The following is a 19,249-nucleotide window of genomic DNA, read 5'->3' as shown; positions in this document are numbered from 1 at the left end:
GCTGCCCGGGAGGGCGGTGTGGGCCTTTCAGCCTCGGGGGTGCTGCTCGTGGGGCCCTGATGCACACGGACTGTTGTAAATTCTGAGGAGAACACTAGGAATGCGTGTGTGTGCACGCGCAAAGGAGAGAGAGAAGGGGGCAGAGAGAGACACAGAGAGGAACCCCAGGGGTCCAGCCCTGCTGAGCCCAGGTGCCCCTCCTGGCAGCAGCCACACGAGAGACCCCAATGACACCAGTAGTTGAGCCCAGTCAGCACCAGAGTTACGAGAAATAGTAAAGCACTTTCTGCGTGAAGCCTCCAGGTGGGGGATGTTTGTTACCCGGCAATGGCTGACGGGCAGAGAGGCACTGGGCAGGGAGGAGCTCACCGGCTGGTCCAGGAGACAGCGCTCGGACCTCGGCCCTGATTCCGGCCTCCACCTCCCCCAGCCCCTGTGCTCCCTAGCCCTCCTGTCTCAGGGTTGGGAGACCTCTCACATCTCGTCTCGGACCCCGACCCCAGCACCACCTGCAGCAGCTCCACGCCCTCCTCGCTGGGCCTGGCCTTTTCCCAAATATCGTAGGCAAACTACCAGGTGCAGGTCCAGGCAAGCCCCAGGGGAGGGGCTCCGGACCACAGCCCCGCCATCTTCACACACAAAGGCCTCCTCCCCACCTGCCCTCCTCCCCGGACCCTCCCCGGCCAGTCCACGCCCAGGTCCCGAGTGTTGGCTCCACCCAGTGCATTGTACCCACACGTGTTCTGTGTGTGTCCCGGCTCCGCGGTTTCAGCCGGCTTGCCTGGGACCTGCTGGGACCCGGGTCATCCTGGTCGGGAGGGACGGGGGAGGAGGGGCCTTGGGGGGCTGGTCACCGTCTGGGTCCAGCAGGGATCTGACTAGAGGTGCACAGGTGTTCACCTTCTGGCCCAATGGTTTATGATCAAACGGTCCAAGTTGAGGCAGAAGCCAGGTACACCCGTCGCAGAAGGCGCTTCAGACCAGCCGCGCTGCAGCTACGGCTTGTTACTGGGAATCGAGGCAGCCGGTACTGAAGCCGTGCAGCGGGTCGACGCAGCAGAGCAGCTCCTTCCCGACGCGGCCAGCTGCTGGCCGGCGTCGGTCCCCCCAGCGCATGTCCGGCCAGGTCGGGAGACTGGGGACTTCTGGGTCGGTCCTTGCCTTGTTTTCCCCTCAGACTCACTATATTTTTTGCAGTTGAATCAAAGGGGATGCCTTTTTGTATGGAAGTGGATGTCAGTCTGGACTGTTTCCTGTTTGTGGAATTGAGGAACTATGAAGTTAACGTTCAGCTTTTAATTCATTCTCAAAAGTTGAGATGTGTCCCCGAGGCAGAATTGTTCTAAGTACAGGCAAATCATTGTAAACTCTTAAAAAAAATTTTTACAGTTTTTTTTGAAGGGGGAGGAATTAGGCTTATTTATTAATTATTGTTATTTTTAATGGAGGCACTGGCGATTGAACCCAGGACCTTGAGCATGGTAAGCACACACTCTACCACTGAGCTATACCCTCCCTTCTGAAAATTCTTGTGCATGAATTTGTTTAACTTTATACTTGGACACCAAACGATCGTATAGAAATAATAATTTTGTTATCATCTGGTTGTTATATCCTGCCTTATGTTATCATTCACATTTTTATGAATTTCTTCTGAGCCCCAAAGCATGTAACGTTCCCCCTGAAGTTCCACAGGTGGCTCTCTTACTGGTCACGTAAGTGCCCGCCCCCAAGGCTGCCCGACGGCCGCTGCCTCCTTGCGTCCCTGTGCTGGCTCCACGCTCCCGCCCCTCCGCACTCGCTGCGCAGGGAGCTGTGACCTGTGTCTTCCTGGGGCGGTGGCGGGGAGCTGGGCCTGGGGGAGGCCAGAGGGCGACCAGAGCGTGGGCTTCTTCCAAACTTGCCGAGGTTTGTGGACTCGGCCTTTAGTTTGGATCAAAGAAAACAATTTTGGATTCATACTTTGGTTAAAATTAAATTTGAAGGCTGACCTTTAAAGCTACTTCTGTCTCCCACCGAAAAAGCTCCTGCCCCTTTGGGTCCTGGTGCTGAAATCGAGGTCTGCTGAGCCGTGCGGAAGATGCAGTCATTTTGGCTTTTGCCTGAACCTCCTCTGCGAATAAAGCTTCCCTTGTCGTCAAGCTTCACTTCCCTTTGCTTCGTTTTAGAGGCTGTGGTACGTCTCCCCCTTTCACGGGAGCCCGGAGTCTGGAAACCAACAGCCCCCCGACCTGGGCTGCACACCGTCTCGTGGGGCCGGGTTCTCCTCCACCAGCCGCTCCCTCGGTAGGCTGGGGCCGCCACCTTCCTGACCTTTTGTTTCAAAGATTTCGATGCGTAAACAGCTGGGCTGTGGGCTTCTGCTGTTGGCCTCCCACCTTCACCAGCCTGCGTGGACCAGGCCTGCGGTGTCGCGAGGAGGCCTATTGACGCAGTGGGTCTTAGAATCACCTAAAATGGTCACAGGCTTCTGTATGTTTAGTGAAGTTTGATTTCAATATAAGAAAAAGAATCGAATTTTTATGCAACTTAGTAAGAACAAGATTAAAATCTGAGACACACACACTGCTGAGCAGGTTCATTCACAGAGCAGGTCTCCCCTGCGCCTGTCGTCGCTGCTCTGTCTCCAGGAGCAAGTCCCCCCGGGCCCTGCACGTGGCAGGCGTTGCTCTGCTCACAGGACACAGCGGACGCCTAAAGCTGAGTTACGGCCACACGTCAGGGCTCCGAGGCCGGGGGCTGGGGCCGGGTGCGGCCCGCCCTGCCCCGAGCAGGTCTGTCCACAGCGCAGGTGAGGGCGGCAGGTGCAGGGACTCAGTTTACAAGCTCACTCGGCCGGGACGCCCTTCCCTGGGCTCCCCCCATGCAGACGCCTGTCCTCCGACCCCGGCCTCCTTGTGGTCTCCAAGTACCCTCTGGGCCCCGCGGCCCTGCCACCTGGCACGTCCCTGCCTGACTCCCTCCCCTGACGTTCAGGAGGGAAAGAGGAGGGGAGGAGATGCCTGGCTTTGCTGGGCCCCTCGCCCCCCGCGTGCGGAGCTGACAGGGGCTGAGGCGGCAGCAGAGACTGTCAAGGCCGAGCGGTGATCTGGGACGGAGCGGTGGCTTGAGTTTAGGGGGGAGCTGCAGGGGTGCTGGGGCTGGGTCCCGGGTGGGGTGTGAAGCATAAGAGGAAGAGGGGCCACCATGACCCCGCTGGTCTGCTCGGGCATCTGCAGGTTGCAGCTGCCACCATGGAAATGGGAGGACAGAGCGGGGCCACCAGGGCTGGCTATGGCCTCTTTGGGTTTGAGACCGTGGCTAGACGCCACAGAGGCTGGCAGGATGCAGACCTGGGCCTCAGGGGGATGACTGAGTTGCACGAGACCATGTGGGGCGGGTGGCCCCTGAGGACTGCACAGCAAGGACTCAAGCCGCGTCTGTCTGACGGTTACCTCCACTCCCCAGCCCTTGTGGTCTGAGGGCGGGACTTCGATGCGAGGTCCGCTCTGGGCAAAGGGGTCCCTTCAGGTCAGTCAGCAGACACGGGGCTCAGGTGGTCTCCGGGGCACGAGTTCTCTGTGTGATGGACGTTGCCTCAAGCTGCTGTTTTTGTCTTCTACCTTGTTCCAAAATAGAATTTGGAGCAGTTTGCAAAGATGAACACAGCAGAGGAGGTCAGGGAAGGGAAGAGGCGGAGTGAGGACCGCTGCCCTGGTCCCCTCCCCTTGCACTCTGTGCACCCGTGCTACCGCCTAAGCCCGAGGCCGAGGGTCTCTCCAAACCACGGTCCGAACACTCCTGCTGGTGCTTGTTAAACATCCAGATTCCCAGCTCCTCCCAGAGCGACCCCGACTGAGTACACTGGGCCCTGGAATCGGCCCCTCCCACCCCTGGGAAGAGCGGAAGCTTCCAAAAGACGTTTTGGAATTAGAAGCCGTGCCATTCCAAGCCATGAGACTTCTGTGTATGCTCCTCCTTCAGAGCAGACACCCCCGGAGGGAGGAGAGAGCGAGATAAAGACAGAGAGATGGACGCAGGACAGAGGGACAGAGAGGCGGGCGGATTGCACACAGAGGTGCGCAGGCAGAGGCAGGGCGAGCCCAGCGGGGCGCGGAAGTCAGGCTCAGACACAGACGTGGGAGAGACGGAGGCGCCTGCTCCTTCATGTGTTTCCATCCTGTCTCTTTTCATCCTAAGAACCGACCTCCCCCTGCCTGAGACGGCCTCTCTGGAGACCAGGCTTCTTTTGGAGCCGGAAGCCAGCCCGCGAGGCTCAGCGTCCCCAGGCCCGTCTCAGATCCGTCCAGGTACCTGTGAGTGGTTCCGCAGCACTGCCCCCACCAGCCCCTGGACTGAGTGTCCACCACGGCCTGACCCATCACACAGGAACAGTCACATGGCCCGGAAGGGTGCCAGCCCCGTGGTGGCACCGCTCGCTCCCGCTCCAGGAGGGAGAGAGGGCCTGGTTCCCAGAGCGCCGTCCAGAAACCCGCGGCAGTATTCACCAACCGCGCTCAGCTCAGAAGACAAACGACACCCACCATATGGTTTGTCTCATAAACGGAGCAACTGAAATGGCTAAGACCAGCTTCAAAGCAAATATCCAGAATAAAATGAAAACCAGCCATTGTTTGGGAACAAAGGTGTAATCAAATTCTCATTTTCTATTCCAATAAACATCTTTGAGTTAATGCCTATTCCACTAATTATGAAGGTTTTTTATTAGCGTTCTACTTGATTAATAAAGCACACAGCACAGATTACATATAATATTGCCGGCAGTCCCCGTGGGACAAGTGTGATGGCTTCACGCACACAATTGAGAGCGAGAAGGGGGAGATGGCTGAGCGCTCGGGGCCGCGGGCAAACCCACTTTTCACAAGTACGAAGTTAATTTCATAAGAAAAAAATAAAGCGTCTTAGTGTGCGCGCATCCGTGTACACCGTCCAGTAAAATACACGGACTGCACCGGCTGAGCCTCGTGGGGGTGTCTTCTCTGTGGGCTGCACGTGGTTCATCTGGGTGGATTGCCTCTGCTGACGCTGGGACCTCAGGGTTTCACTGGGGCGGAGCAGACGCTAAGCGCTTTTCATGGAGGATTCCCTGCGCCACGTGGGTGGGGGACCCAGACCCACCCCGGCAGACAGCACCCGTCTCCTTCCAGCTGGACGGCTGCACCTGCCGCCCTCCAAACTCCTCCCTTCCTCACTGTGTGGCCCCAAGGCAGAGGCGCATCCCCGCTGGCTCGTGCCCACTCGCAGGAGCAGATGGTTAATTTTTTAGGAATTTTATGGGCTGGTTATTAATACAGCCACTATTAAAAATTAAATCGTGTGACCTGACAGATTGATACACAGGTAATAAATACTCAAAACTTAGAGCTCCCTGATTGATCTCACGCCATCTTACTCTCATCATTTTCACCTGCCGCGTCCACACTGAAGCCCTTCACGGTGGTGTGTTCCCGTCACAGAAATCAGCAAACACGGCAAGTCAAGGCTTTGTTTTTGTCTTGTTGGTTGGCCAGACTGTAGGAAGAGGCGGAGACGCCAACGATACTGATTCACCCTGAAAGCGAGGGCTTCGCATCTGAACAGCACACAGCAGCTTCCTCCAGAGCCCGGAAGCCACCGTCTGACTCGGCAGAGAAGCGCGTGCCCCACGGATGAGCCAGGGAAGTCCTGACCCACGTCCCCTGTCGAGGCGCAAACACTGACCCATGTCCACACCGAGGCCACAGCTGTTCCCCAGCCGCAGCCGCAGGCTGGCTGCAGCCGCAGGAATCCCCCAAGACCAGAGCAAGCCTCCTGTGAGAACCCACGAGCTACGTGGGGGAGGACGGTGTGTGTGTTTTCACTGGTGCAGGCTGTGTGCAAATCTCATAACAAACTAAGCACGCCTCTGTCCATCGCTTCAGAGAGTGGGCTGTGGGCTCCGGGTGGACACGCCAGGGACCGGCCGCACCCACGCCGGGCTCGGCATCGGCTCTGCCCACACCGACCCCCGTCTTTACCTCTCTGTCTTCAGAGCTGGCTACGCACTACATTTTAAAAGTGCCTTTGGTCCAGTGTTCCTAAATATTCCCAGAAGGAAGGGAATCTCGCAGCTCCCCAGTCTGCCGCCTGCAGATTCTGACACGTGTTTCTCACGAGACGCGCCACCTATCGCTACGTGCGCACGTGAAACGTCAGTGAGAGTAACTTTGTGGCACACGGAAAGCAGATGCTTCACGGCTGCCGGGCAGGATCCTGACCCGAAGCAAACTCGGGACAGGAGGTGCTGGGCGAGACGGAGCTGCTGGAATGTGAGTGGACGACTGTCTGGTGAGACGGAGGGGCTGATTTCTGCAGAAATGAACACTGACACGCTTGTGGACACCACAGGCCACCGAGTCTTGCCCCTGCCTGCTGACATGGGCCAGCAGGACGAGAGGGACACCATTGCCTCACGCCCAGCAGGGCCGCCCCTCGCCGGGGTTTAAATGCTCCTGGTGTGAGCGCCAGCTTTGAGGCCGGCTTGTTTCTCGGCGAGGTGGTGGGGCGCCCCCTCCACCGCGGGCAGGAAGGAGGGGGCCGCCGCGGGGTTCCCCAGACACTCACTGGGTGTGAGGACAGGGCACAGGCCGTGCTCAGAGCGCACACCGCTCCTCAGCTTTTGACTGAGACTGTTTAATCACTTTTTAATGAATAAAATCTCAGTGACGCCTGACACTCTGGCCCTTAGCAAACAGCCAGCCCTGCGAATAAAGCAGCACCTCGGCAGAGAGCCCTACGGTGCGCTCACCTTGCGGCCTCGGTCGAACGCCCGCCTTCGAGGAACGGAGGATGGACGGGGAAAGACCCTGCTCTCCTCCCAAATGAAGACCATTCAAGTGTGAAATCAGACGTTTAATCAAACACAGTTAAATACAGTCACGTGTCTCACACCGAGGAAACAAAAATGTCAGAAGCCACAGGCAGGTCTACGCTCCTATATTCAGGTAATAGTTATTTCCTATTAATCATTAGGTTCCCGATAGAGAAACAGCTTTGGGAGAGAAATCAGAGCTATGTTAAAGCAGATTTACACGACAACACCGTTAAGGACACAGACAATGTTTTGGCATCTTTCTCCCCACTCAGCCAGCCACGTTCCCTGGTCTGCTGCTCTCTGAGCTGCAACATCTGTTTAAGACGGAGGCGTGGTGTGTCAGCCTGGAAGGACAAGGTACCAGGGCAGGTTTTACTCCCGAGACCGGCAGCCCGCAGAGCTGCCTGCACACCTCCCTCCACGTCATCGCCCTCGCTTTAATGAAACTCTCCTGTTGCTGGGGGCGCTGGCAAATTTGGTGCACAAGTGCTTTTTGGCAAATGCAAACTCTCTCCAGACGCTGGTGTCTGCGTGATGTCAGACAAGTGGGCGACCTAAGGGCCAGGGGTCTGATGAGCCCTGGCAGGAGCCCAGGGCGGTCACTTTTCTCCAGTTGCTGTGATCCCTGTGTTCCTCCTGTGGGGAAAGCAACCTGTCTTCTCTGGATGCCAGCAAGGCGCCCGCTGCCCCTGCGAGGGGCCACACGTGCCTGCCGGGGGCTCACTACGTGCTCCTCCCAGCCCTCCCTGATCTGGGTTAGCCTGCAGGAGAGCGCTCACTAGCTGCACTTGATTTTGCAAAGTGCAAATCCCTATTATAAGTTAAAACCATGTCTGGAGATTGGAAGCCACCCCCCGCCTTGCCCAGGCGAGGCGTCTCGGGGGCGGGGGGCCGGGAAGCAGGTGCTCCAGTGGGATGGCACTTGCCCTCCGGGGTCCCCGCCCACCCGGGGTGGGCGGTTGAGGGGGGGGCTGTCAGCCGTGCCTGGGGGGTGTCGAGCAGCCTGGGTTGAACCAAGTGCGGGGGTGGTTCCCCTGTCGCCTGCCCCCAAGCTGCAGAGGGGCAGCTTCCCGCCCGTCCGGCCCGCACGTCCCAGCTGCTGGTTTCTCCCCGCGAGGGACCGTCATGAAGACAGAGCCTGCGGCCGGGGGCCCGGCCAGCTGCCCTGGGCCTCTCCCCGCGTGGCGGAAGCTCCTTCAGAAAGTTCCGATCACGAGCCAGCTCTCTTCTGGGGGCCGTCCTGGCTGCGCGGGTCACTGCGTCGTCAGGACGACAGGGTTTGCAGCAAGGAATGAAAGGTGCGCTTTGAGGAAAAATAAACCTTTTTTCCAAGAGAGTGAAAGTAGATGAACCGACCGCCCCGTAACTGCATGTTCCCACAGACCTCTGTTTAGTACTGTTTGGCTGAACAAAAATACACATTTTAACTGCTGAACAGCGCAGACCGCAGGGCCTCAGGGCCGACCACCGGGCAGCCGCTCCAGGAGACAAAGCCGAGTCGTCCTCGGTCCCGACGGCGGCAGCGCCCGGGCCGGGGCTCCTCCGAGGCCCCGGGAAACACGCTCACTGGGGAAAGGCTTGGAGGATGGCGTTCACCTCCTCGGCCACCGCCGTCAGCGCGAACTCGAACTGCTCCTGGAGACAAAGGAAGGAGATGTGAGCGGGCGTCCCTTCACTCGAGCCCTGAGCTCCAAGCGCTATTTTGCAGAAAGAAACCGTCCAGGACAGAAGGGACGCTCGCAGACTTCCGTGGAGAGAGAGGCACTGGTCTGCAGGGCGAGACACGGCTGCTCACGCTGGGGAGCCTCAGCTCTTACCACTGGGAGGCGCTGCCGACAGAAACACCAGCAGGGAGACGGTGCCCGAGGCTCCAGGGCCTGCTCGGCTCCTTCTGACTCCACCCCTGAGCTCGTGGATCTCCTGACGGATGGGGCTGGATGGCGCCATCGCGCGTCTAAACTGCCCGTGGAGACAGCCACAGCAGCACCCCTCGGGGCTTCCCATCCTTCCCACCCAGAAACATAAGGGGTGGTGTTGTCCTTGCTCTGGAAACCCACCCATCACCCAGCCCCACCCCGCTCAGTTCCGTCTGCCCAGAAACCTCACGGCACCCACCACTGTCCAACCTAAGACGTGGGCGCACACACGTGTCCACAGACATAGGTGCACCCAGCACGGGGCACGCCTCTCGTGCAGCTGACACCTGCCAAGACTGTTGGGGAGAAAGGAGGGACTGCCCACCCCCAGGAGACTGGGGCTCAGCAGACGGAGGGCGAGCCCACCCTCCCCCGCCGAGCCCCCCGTGCGCCCAAACTCTGTGCCAAAAACTTGAAAGCAGCTCATCAGGCACTTCCCAATCACGCCAGGGAAGTCACAAAGATAAGTGATGTGAACTCCCACCCGGTCAAGGATTTAGCTCGGGGAAAGCCCTGCCAAGGCTTGAACACTTGGCAGTTCAAGTCCTAAGCGGGCTGGGACACGAATGCTTAATCTCCACCTTGGCCAGCACGTCACAGAAAGTAGAAACAGCTCCGGTCGAAACGGCAGAAAGTCAACCTAACTTAACGCTCACTTTGGGGCAAAAGCGTTTCTCACTAGTGTCCCCTTTGACCTGACACTGGAGGGAGGGTCTGCTCGGTTCCAATGTGGAGCCTCTTTTCGTGGCCACCAGCCTCCCACGGACGTCCTGGAAACCCCCACGGAGACCTTCCGGCGCCGCCCGCAGTGACTGCGTCCAGACTGGGGCTGTGGGAGGCACGTCCACGTGTGTCCGGCACCTTCCAGCACCGAGTTCCCAGGGGGACGGTCCCTCCCCTCCCCTCCAGGGGCTGGCGCTTGGTCCTGCTGTCACCGGGACGCATGCAAACACGCCCTCGGGAAGCCGCCTCCCGCCGCGTCTCTCACGGTCTGCTCAGAGGAACGGGTCCGTGCAGGGCAGGGGCGGCCACCGCAGGCGGCTTCCTCCCAGATGGTGACTTGCCAACGGGCAGACCAAGGTCTTGTGAGGAGAGGGAGCCTCTGGGAATCTGCCTGTGCACATCACATGGCGGTTTCTATGGAAATTTGTTGTAAGAATTCATCTTTAAAGGGAGAAACAGACAAGCACGGGACAGGCACCGTGGCCTCACTCCGTGAGATGCCGGAAAGCACCCACCGCCAAAGAGGAGTCCGTTATTTTACAGAAAAGTGTCTAATAAGAAAGCCAACGTTTATGGCCGCATGTTAAGTGACACACGCAGAGGCAGACTCGCGCCCGTGTCTGGACCGGAGTTACTTAAGCACTCTGTCCACAGCACAGCACAGTGCAAGGGGCACGTGGGGCCAAGCAGGCGTCGTGCTGACCGTGCGGCCGAGGGGCTGACCTGCAGGCTTCCCGGCGCTGGGGTCTCTAACCTGGGAGAGGCGCCGACAGCCCAGCTGGGAGGAGGGGGTCCTGGATGGAGGGTCTTTGCAGGGAGGGGTGCTGCGCCCTTGGGCTGCTCTCCCTGAGCCGGGCTCGATGGCGCTCTGCACCGTCACCTGCAAGGTGCCTGCCAGGAGGCAGCGCTGACGCGGGCTCTGGTGCCGGCGGCTCGCCCTGTCACGGGGCCGGGGGACCGTGTGAGGCCCGCAGTTCGAGGAGCACCGCCTTAGCTGAGACGTCTGTGTAGGAACCCCGGGACTTGGGAAGTCCCCAGCATTCGAAGTCCTTTTGGGATTTTAAGGAAACCATTAAAATAACAGGCAGAAGCTGCACTTAAGGAATGAAACACAGTAAATGACAAGACAATGACTGGCACAGACCCACTCTCAGGACAGGCTCCCTGAGCAGGAAGGCTCGGAGCTCCTGGACGTAAGACGTCCGAGCCGGCTGGCTTTGCCAAGACAGGAAGTCAGGAAGCGGGCTGACAGCTCTGAACGAGAAAATGTGCTGAGCGAAACGTGGGCCCTGCAGAGCCCGGTCCACGGCGTGAGGGGTGGCTGAGGCAGGACGGGGGAGTGGGGTTCAGGCTGGAGGAGTGTCTGTCCCTGCCCTTAGCCCACCCAGGACAGGGACAGTGAGTGGGAACGCCCCCCCCCCCCGGCCGGCCGTGACGGGGCAGCGGGCAGACTGCCCGGCCCTGGGGCTCGGTCCCTCACCTCACAGGTCAACACGAACTGAGGAAGGGACGGAGTGACTCCGGCTGTGGGGTCTCAAATGTTGTGGCTTCACGTCGGCCACAGGAGGGGCCTGTCCTGACTGCCCGGTCCGAGACCCTGTGCACTTAAAAGGCCCGGACTGAGTGGCAGGAGAGGTGGACTGGGGCTCAGCTCTGCATGGAAGCTGTGTGGCCCTGGGCAAGTCGCCAGGCCTCTCTGAGCCTTCCACGCAGAGCTGGGGGGCCAGGTGGAGAGGCCGTGGGGCAGGGGGCGCTGCTCGCGTGTGTTTGGATCTGTAGTTCGTCTCAGATTTGAATCTGCCACCCTCCGGCTCACACGAGGGCTGGTGGGTTTGTAGGAACTGAGTGCACTAATCTCCCTTCATCAGCCCTGATGGCAGGGCCCAGGGAACGGCACCTCTGTGGGGCTCAAGAAACCCCCTCCAGGCTGTGCTCCCAGCACCTCCCTTAAAGGGGTCAGGACGGAACCCCCCCTTGCGCTCAGATGCCAGCCCCTGGCTCCACCCGACCTCGGGCAGCAGAGCAGGGACAGGGCCCAGGCACGGTGCGCAGGTGTGCACGTGTGTCTGTGTGTGTGCACAGAGGGGAGACGGGAACAGACACGGAGCAAGAGGACGGAGAGACGGAAGACTTCCGGCCACGTGGGGAGGGTCCCGATGGAGCGGGACGCTGGTCGGGGTGGTCGGGGGATTCGACCCGGAATTACACTCACTTGAACCCGTGTTGTTCATCCAGGCCCCGTGAACATGCCTGTATCTCCAGGAAGAAGGGGGGTTAGGGCGGGAGGGATACACGGAGAAGCAGGTCACAGAAAAGGTGAAGTCTCAGCGCAGAAACAGGACAGGCTGGGGGCGGTGTGCCGCCCGCCACCTGTATACACCGGGGCGAATTCCAGGCGGGCACGCGCGGCATCATCGCCTGCAGGTGGTTGAACACAGCAGTCAAAAGGCTTTCACACCTAAGTGACGACTTAGTGCTTCTGGAGAAGCAGCAAGTGTTAAGGCCTTTGGTTAAAAAGGCACCTTTCAGAAGACGGACTCGAGGCCAAGGCAGGAAGGAATCTGTTTAAAGACACACATGGTGGAGCAGAGACTGACTGCTCGTTTGAAGTGTGTCATTCTCACCGCATCCTGTGGGTTCACCTCTCTTCCTAAAAATAAGCGTTTCGCGTGCCTGGTGCGGATGTACGGCGACAGGGTTGTGTGGACAATGTCAGGCACCACGTGACGCCTTTCTCTGCTGGTGTCTTCTTGGCTCTGACCCTCGTACCGCCGCCCCCCTCCCGGGGCCGGTCAGCCCCCCGCATCTCCAGGAGGCAGCCATCCCTGAGGCTTCTGGGGTTTGTCTGACCAAGAGTTCGTTTCCAGGTGGAGAACTGCTCTCTGCAGCTTTTTTTGAACATGAGGCGAAGTTCTGCCGCCAGGCTGGGCATGAGGGGCTCGGAGGCCGTCCCAGGCCCCCGTTTCAGCGAGTCACAGTTTCTCATTTTGACTGTATTCAACTCAGATGACGCGACGTGACCGTGGACGACCTTCCCTCGGCTGGCGTGGAAGCGTGTTCAGCCGGTGCGGCATGACACTGTCACAGAAAACTGTCTCTTCCTGTTCAGCTGGACGTTAGGGGGAAGTTCAGTTTGTGGAGGGACACTGGGCAGAGCGTCCGTCAACTAAGACAGGTCTGGGGTTTTCTGTTTACTGTTCTTTGCACCTGAGGTTCTGGAGCCGACCTGCCGTCCGCTCGGCAGGACACACCTCGGACCTGCGCCCCTGGAGGAGGGCGGGAGCCGGCAGACAGTCATCCAGACCGGAGGTCACGTGTGGGGCCAGCCAGGCTCTGCCCTCTGGCAGCATCAGACCCTGGGACCAGATACTCTGGCCGATACGACGTGCACATTTTGCTACTTGGTCACTTAAAGAAACCGGGGTCTGTGACCACACAAGGCGTGACAATCACGAGGACCACCCCCTCTTCCGCTCAGGCCGGCCTGGGGAGCCATGCCCGTGGGCTTTGCGGCAAACAGGCTGCAGACCACAGAGGACTGACTGGTGTTGAGAGTATGAGACTTGGTTTTTCCTGCTTTGGTGAGAAGATACACCTTTCTGATGGCCGTGCCTGGACCCATCCCGGAGTTGGTCCGACCTGAGCGTCCTTGTGTCCTCTGGGGACGGGAGAGGCCTGCCTGGGAGGTGCCAGGCACAAGGAGGGAAGAGACAGGTTTGGATTCGAGATCTGAGTGTTACCCACGCGGCAGGCAGCTGGGCCACGGCGAAGGAAGATTCGGCCGGAGACTAAATTAGCTTTTCACTCCTGGGTACAAGGGGTCCCTGCTCTCCCAGCCCGTTCTGAGCTGTCTGAAGTTCCGAGGCTCCTGTGGCCACGCAGGGCCCAGACCACCAGGAACACTGGACTGACCCTGCATTTCTGGGTGACCAGCCCAGCCCCCAGGACACGGTCAGGCCCACGGGATGGTCCTCCCACGGGCACTAAGCCCATGGCTGCTTGGCACCAGCAGCGTCACTCCTCTCGCAGCTGCCTCGTGTCCGGACACAGCTCGACAGCAGACAGATGCGAGCAGGTTCAGCTTCTGCCCGGGACACGACCAACGGCAAAGGCAGAAACAGCGACCAGCAGGGAACCCGGGGGGCGTGCCTCTGGGGTGAGGACACACACCAAGGCCGAGAAGCAACCCCAGAACCCACCACGGGAACACAGACACAGTCATGCCAGAGACAGCCCACAGGAGCCCAACCAGACCTGCCAGTCCTCTCGGCCACACGCTGGCCACTAACGGAGGTGACGGAGACATGACCGCTGAGCGCACTGCGGTGTGGGCCTGACGGCCGGCTGCAGGGGAAGGTCCTGGGGGCCGGCGGGTGAGATGTGACAGGTCTGCGTGGGAGTTGGTGGCACTGAATCAATGCCAACCCGCTGGCCGTGGCTGGCCCCTGTGGTCACGTCAGGTATTAACCTTGGGGAGCTGGCCGTGCGTACATGGGGATTATCTGCATTATTTCTGCAAGGTTTTGCCTAAAATAACTGCAAATTTAAAAATGTCTAAGGAAACATGAAGTGTGCGTTGACCTACAGAGCACCTTCGTGTAGCAGTAACATTCCACACCAGGTTCCTGCACGTTGCGGGGCCCAAATAAAGCAGAGGGACAGAGGGGACTCTCCATGCTGTGTCACCAAGCTGCTTCCAACCTCCCCCCAATGCAGGCAGAGACCAGGGCAGGTGTGACCGCCCGCTGGACACGGCGTGGCTGGGCAGAGACCCTAAGCGCTTCCTCGGGTTCTACTTAGAACAGTCCTGTGAGTCTACAAGAGAGAATGAAGTTACTTTTGCCTCAGTGCTCGGGGCTGGCTTTGGCAACGTAGCACCAGGCAAATGACCACGTTCAGGGGTCGTGAGAGATGAGCCCATGTGTGTCAGGGCCCAAGTGTGCTGCCCAGCCGTCCAGGCTCGTGGCCTCTTCCTGCTCAGCCCACATGCCCCCTTCAAGTTGAGACCCAGCGCTGCACTGTTTTTCCTCCTGTGAGAGCCAGACCGAGGGCTTAGGAACTGTGTGCACTTTGTGGGGGACAGTAAGACCCCCCCTCCAGGGCGGGACAACTGGGCTGGGGTCCCAGAATAGTCGCCCCCGGGCACCAGAGCCCGATCCAGCTTGACCTCACCGGAGTGCTTCTTACAACTTACAGTCCCCTTACGTATAAAACAGTGACTTTGCACGAGCAGCCTTAGTGATTTTAGGCCTTTTGTGCAGGCGCTAATCGCATCGGGAAGGTTGGGACTACGCTGAGAGAAAACTGTGTTTCACGGCTTCAGCGCAAGCGGGAGCTTCTGCTGCTGGGTGGGGACATTCCCGGCATGCTACAGGACCGGCCTGTCCTGTTCCCCTGTTCCTAGCTCTGGTCAAGCCCAGTTTAACTATAATCTTTTGTCTTTTGCAAACTTGGCCTTTTCAGTAAGTATGCACACGAGCGGTGCTCAGGACCCCGGGCACCCTGGGGACTTGCTGATGACCACACAGCGGAGCCGGGGCTGTGGGGGCTGGAAACACGGCAGGCGGCACAGGATGTTTCGTGAGTGCGGAACATTCCACGCAAGGGTGCTCAGGTTCACCACGGACCTGCTTCTATAAAAATGCCACGTTCTCCCCCTGCTCCCGAATCTGTTAAGTGGGGAGATCCAGGAACTTGAGATCTGACTGCACTTTCTTATGCTGGAATGTCGGAGACGCTGCCAGAAAAGCCCAAGACCCTCCCAGGAAGGGCTGGCCGCGTCCTGCCCTGCCCAGGACTGGGGTGGCGGGCGGCCAGCGGGCCCAACCCTCGCTCCTCCGGGAAAACCAGCACAGAAGGACACCGCCAAAGCCCCTGCTGCCCCAGGGACCGGCCACAGTACCTTGGTCTGGACCATGCCTGGTCTCTGGTCCCTCAGGTGCTCCAGCGTCGCCGCGATGTCGATCTCCTTAGCGCCTGCAACAAACACAAACTGGGCTGAGTTCAGACGCGAGGCAGTCCGCGGGCACTCCCGGGCTGTCCCTCTCCTGATGCCAGCATCCCTCTTGGCTAGAGGCCACCCGGAAGTGACCCCCGCCAGCCCTCAGCAGGCCGGCCGGCAGCGGCGGTTTCGGCGAGCACGCGGAAAGACAGGCCCGGGCTTGTCAGCACGAACTCGAGAAAGCTGGGCTGAAAAATTATCAGATGCCTGTACAGAGACTCGCCGCCCGCTCGCCAACGCCATTAGAGTCTAGGGCGTTCCTCATTTTGTTTTTGGGGGCATTTTAAAGAATGTTTTAAACCACAGAAAGCAGTGTATAAGCTTCAATTTTTATTGCCTAGAACTTTTAATCAGAGAAGTGAAAAATGAGGCTGACTAACCTCACACATCTCAACGTTGGCCGTAAGCGCAGAGCTCCCTCCTCTCAGAAGCCAGCGCTCCAAACGCCCAGAAAAGGCGAGGACGCCCGCCGTGTCCACAGGTCAGTCGTGTGGTTGGGAGCCCCTCCTACAGGGGCGCCCACCAGATGTCAGGTGATCAGGCGCCAGGGACATAACGCTACCTGAGTTTTAAAATGAACCTTTATCGTGAATTCCACATGGATTCTTGGTTTTCCATTTTGCTGGGTCCCCTGGTGGATGGACAGTGAACAGGACAGGCTCCCCAGCGTCTTATGGTGCAGAGGGGAGCTCCTCCCTCCGCAGCACCATGATGCCGAACGCTGCCGGGCCTGGGAGGGGCGGCACCTCTGCAGGCGGCGGGGACCCACCTGCCAGACCTCAAGCAGGTGCACGTCGTGTGCAGCACTCCCTCTCAGCACCAGACCTGTTACCGCCCCGGGTAGAGGACGCCGAGGCTCGCCCAGGTCGAAGGCTTGTCCCGGTCACACAGAGCAGGTGGCCGCACTCATCGGGCCCGGGTGTGGAAGACAGACCCAGCCAGGCCAAAAGAAGCGCTCCAGCCCCTCCCTCTCGCCCCAGCGCGCACACTGCTGCCGTCAGCCGTCAGCCGAGGAGGGGTGGGGGGAGCCTGAACACCTTGGAGGCCATGCCCCGCACTGTCCTGAGCTTCATCCTCGGGGCTGTGGCTTCGCTGGGTGTCCGCTGAGCAGCCAGCGCTGTGTTCCAAGCGGCAGGTTGAGACAGACTTTGGGAGGTGCCGTGGGGACGTGTGGGTGAGAGTGGGAGGGAAACGGGGGGGGACTGCAAACTCTTGGTGGGGGGCTGGGGGGAGCGGCTGGCGGCCGGGAAGGAAGGCAGACGGTGGGGAGGGCCGGGGGGGGAATACGTCCCAACACAATGTTGCATTTTCAGAAGGGGAAACGGGAGGAATCTGGCAAGAAGTCGCTCAGGCTGGAGACCAGGGTCTGGGCTGACCCTGCTCGGCCCTTAGCACCCGGAGGCTGTGGGCCAGCCTGGGCTCCACAGATCTCAGCCCGCAGCGCTTCCGGACAGCGAACGTGTCCTCCTGTGCAGGGCATCGCCTGGTGCCCCCGGCTGTTCAGTCAGAGCCTTTCTAGGAAGGAGAAGAGTCTCGCTTTGGGAACAGCAGACGCCCCGGGCAGCTCAGCCGTCGGGGACCCCGTGAACCTCGTCCAGGCCGAGACGTGGTGACAGCGCTTTTGCTGCCATTTAATTTCACGTGTGACGCTGCCCAGCTGTGGGCGGGGCGCAGACTGCCCCACCGGGAGGTCCCGGGTGGGTGTGGAGCTCGCTTGTGAGGACCCAGCGGCGGCGTGTGTTTACTCCATGACGCGTGGAACGCGTTAGGTGCTCAGTGAACACGACTCTGCGGATCCTGTGACCAGAACCCTCCCTCAGAGCTGCCCTGTCCCCCCAGCCAGGGGCCCCCCACTGCTCCGTGGGCCCCAGGAGGACGGGGCGGGCAGTGGAGCGTCTGAGTCATCAGACGGTGAAGAGCCTAGACCTTCCAAATGAAGTACGGGGGGTCCATGTGGGATACGGACCTAAAGACCCTGTCTTTTTAACCTTGTTCACGGCCCGGTCTCTCAGTTCCTGAAACTGGTTTAAAAACTCAACAGCCGTTTTCCTCTGAAGGGCAAGTCTGAACTCCACAACCAGCAGTGGAGTCCCAAACACCCCTGGTCCTTCCTCGGGGGCCCGGGAGGACTGTGTGGGGTCCTGCCTGGGGCCATGGCTGCTCCCGGCGCTGGGCCTGGAAGGGCAGCCACGCGGGGAGGTGGTCCTGCTAGCAGAACCCTGGGGTCGGGTGCTACGGACACGTGGCTCTCGTTTCACTGCCATGTGACTTCGGACGTCCGTTGTGAGGGAAGCGGAAAAAAAGGGAGGAAGTCTCATTAGGTTTTCCCTGGACAAGGCACTTAAACCTGAGACGCCGCAGGGACGGCATCTCAGAACCACGCTTCGCCCGAAGCCAAGACTGAACAGTGGAGGAAATCAAATTAATGCTTAAAAAACGTACGGCCCTGAAAACAGAGAAGCACCAGGTTTATCACGTGAGCCAACTGTCGGGTGCGGACGACTAACGTCTTCCTGCGTGCTCGGGTTAGGAATAATTAATTATTTGAAGCGTGTGCAGAGGCAGCAGTTTTCACAGAACGCACGCGCGCGGTCCTTTCCGTGGGGGAGGCACGGTGCCGCGCCCCCTTCAGCCACCCTGAGCCTCACAGTGACCTCGTGGAACGTGAAACACACAGTCCGTTTATAAAACGGAGCCTCGGGGTTGGGACGGAGGGGGAGGGGTACGCATCCTCGTCACTTTATAAAAGGCTTTCCTGAAGGTAAAAGGATTTATTTAAATCTCCCAAGATCCGCAACCTCCCCTCTAGCGCATTTAAAACGGAACCCTCTGGTTGAAAATCCCTTTACCGACAAGATGTTAAGCTCCAGGTGGACAGGCGGCTTGGGTGCGGCGCTCAGGTCGAAGAGCACGTGGAATGTAGAAGAATCGATTTAACAGGCAAACCAAAGCCGGGCAGAGGGCAGAGGAGGGCAGCGGGACAGCCCTCGCAGCCCAGGCCGGGCCGCGCGGGGCGTGACCCCGGGGAGAGGTGGCCGCGAAGCATCAGGACTGTGCGGACGGGAGAGGAATGCGTACCTATGTGCATCATTCCGGGCTCGGTGAAAGCTGGTGAGTCCGTGAACGGACGTCAGGGATGGAGGCAGCCTGTGCGGCTGGTGTCCCGAGAGGGGACGGCCCGGTGCACCCCGTCCCCGCTCAGCACACCCGAGCGCCCTCGGCTGCGGTTTCCGAACACGCTCAGGGGACATGGGTTTCCAAGGTCACGTACTGGTGAGACACTCTTAAGACAACAGAGGCTTTTTAGCTTTAGATTGAAAAGTATTAACCGTTAAACAAGAAACGTGAAAAGAATGCTGGTATTGAAATACCACAGCTGTTCTGTACGACGTGAGAAGCAACTTGAAGTGAAAGAAGGCCAAGCATATGTGCCTCTTCACAAGGTCTGCTCTGATCTCTCCCGGTCTGGCGGGCTGGCTGAGGGAGTCCTGGATTCGCCGGGTGGCGGGGGCGCCACCTCCTGCCAGGGGACCGCGGCCACGGCCAGGAAGACCGTCCTCGCCAGGCTCTCCACTCTCTCTTTAGCCAACGCCCAGTAACCATCAAGCAATAAACAGAAATATGTTTTGTTGCAGACTTTTTACCCAGAAGATCTTGCAAATTACAGGGGTTCCAAGTTTCCTTTTTCCTTCGGTGTGAAAAGGATGTTACGTGCCAGGTGCACGAGAGAGAAAGGCCTTTATTTTGCAGGAGGAAACGGCCTCGATTCCACCCCTG

The 19,249-nt window shown here is 59.4% G+C and overlaps 1 protein-coding gene and 1 non-coding gene across 4 annotated transcripts in view; both read right to left on the bottom strand.

Annotated features, from left to right (window-relative positions):
- Nucleotides 1-1,443: 1,443 nt before the first annotated feature.
- Nucleotides 1,444-1,516, bottom strand: TRNAG-ACC (transfer RNA glycine (anticodon ACC)). Its single transcript has one exon. It is a non-coding gene; the product is annotated as a tRNA-Gly (tRNA).
- Nucleotides 1,517-6,855: 5,339 nt separating this feature from the next.
- The window catches only part of PTPRN2 (protein tyrosine phosphatase receptor type N2), a 519,553-nt gene continuing 507,159 nt past the window's right edge, over nucleotides 6,856-19,249 (bottom strand). For all 3 annotated transcript variants that reach the window (XM_074366632.1, XM_074366633.1, XM_045522614.2), the window contains 2 exons: nucleotides 15,374-15,447; nucleotides 6,856-8,467 (listed from right to left, as the gene is read on the bottom strand). In XM_074366632.1, coding sequence (XP_074222733.1) covers nucleotides 8,396-8,467; nucleotides 15,374-15,447 — 146 coding nt within the window. In that variant the 3' untranslated portion in view covers nucleotides 6,856-8,395. The remainder of the gene's footprint in view (nucleotides 8,468-15,373; nucleotides 15,448-19,249) is intronic.

The sequence above is a fragment of the Camelus bactrianus genome, chromosome 7 (genome assembly GCF_048773025.1).
Source record: "Camelus bactrianus isolate YW-2024 breed Bactrian camel chromosome 7, ASM4877302v1, whole genome shotgun sequence".
Classification (NCBI taxonomy): Eukaryota; Metazoa; Chordata; class Mammalia; order Artiodactyla; family Camelidae; genus Camelus; species Camelus bactrianus.
This window is presented reverse-complemented; position numbering and strand designations above follow the sequence as displayed.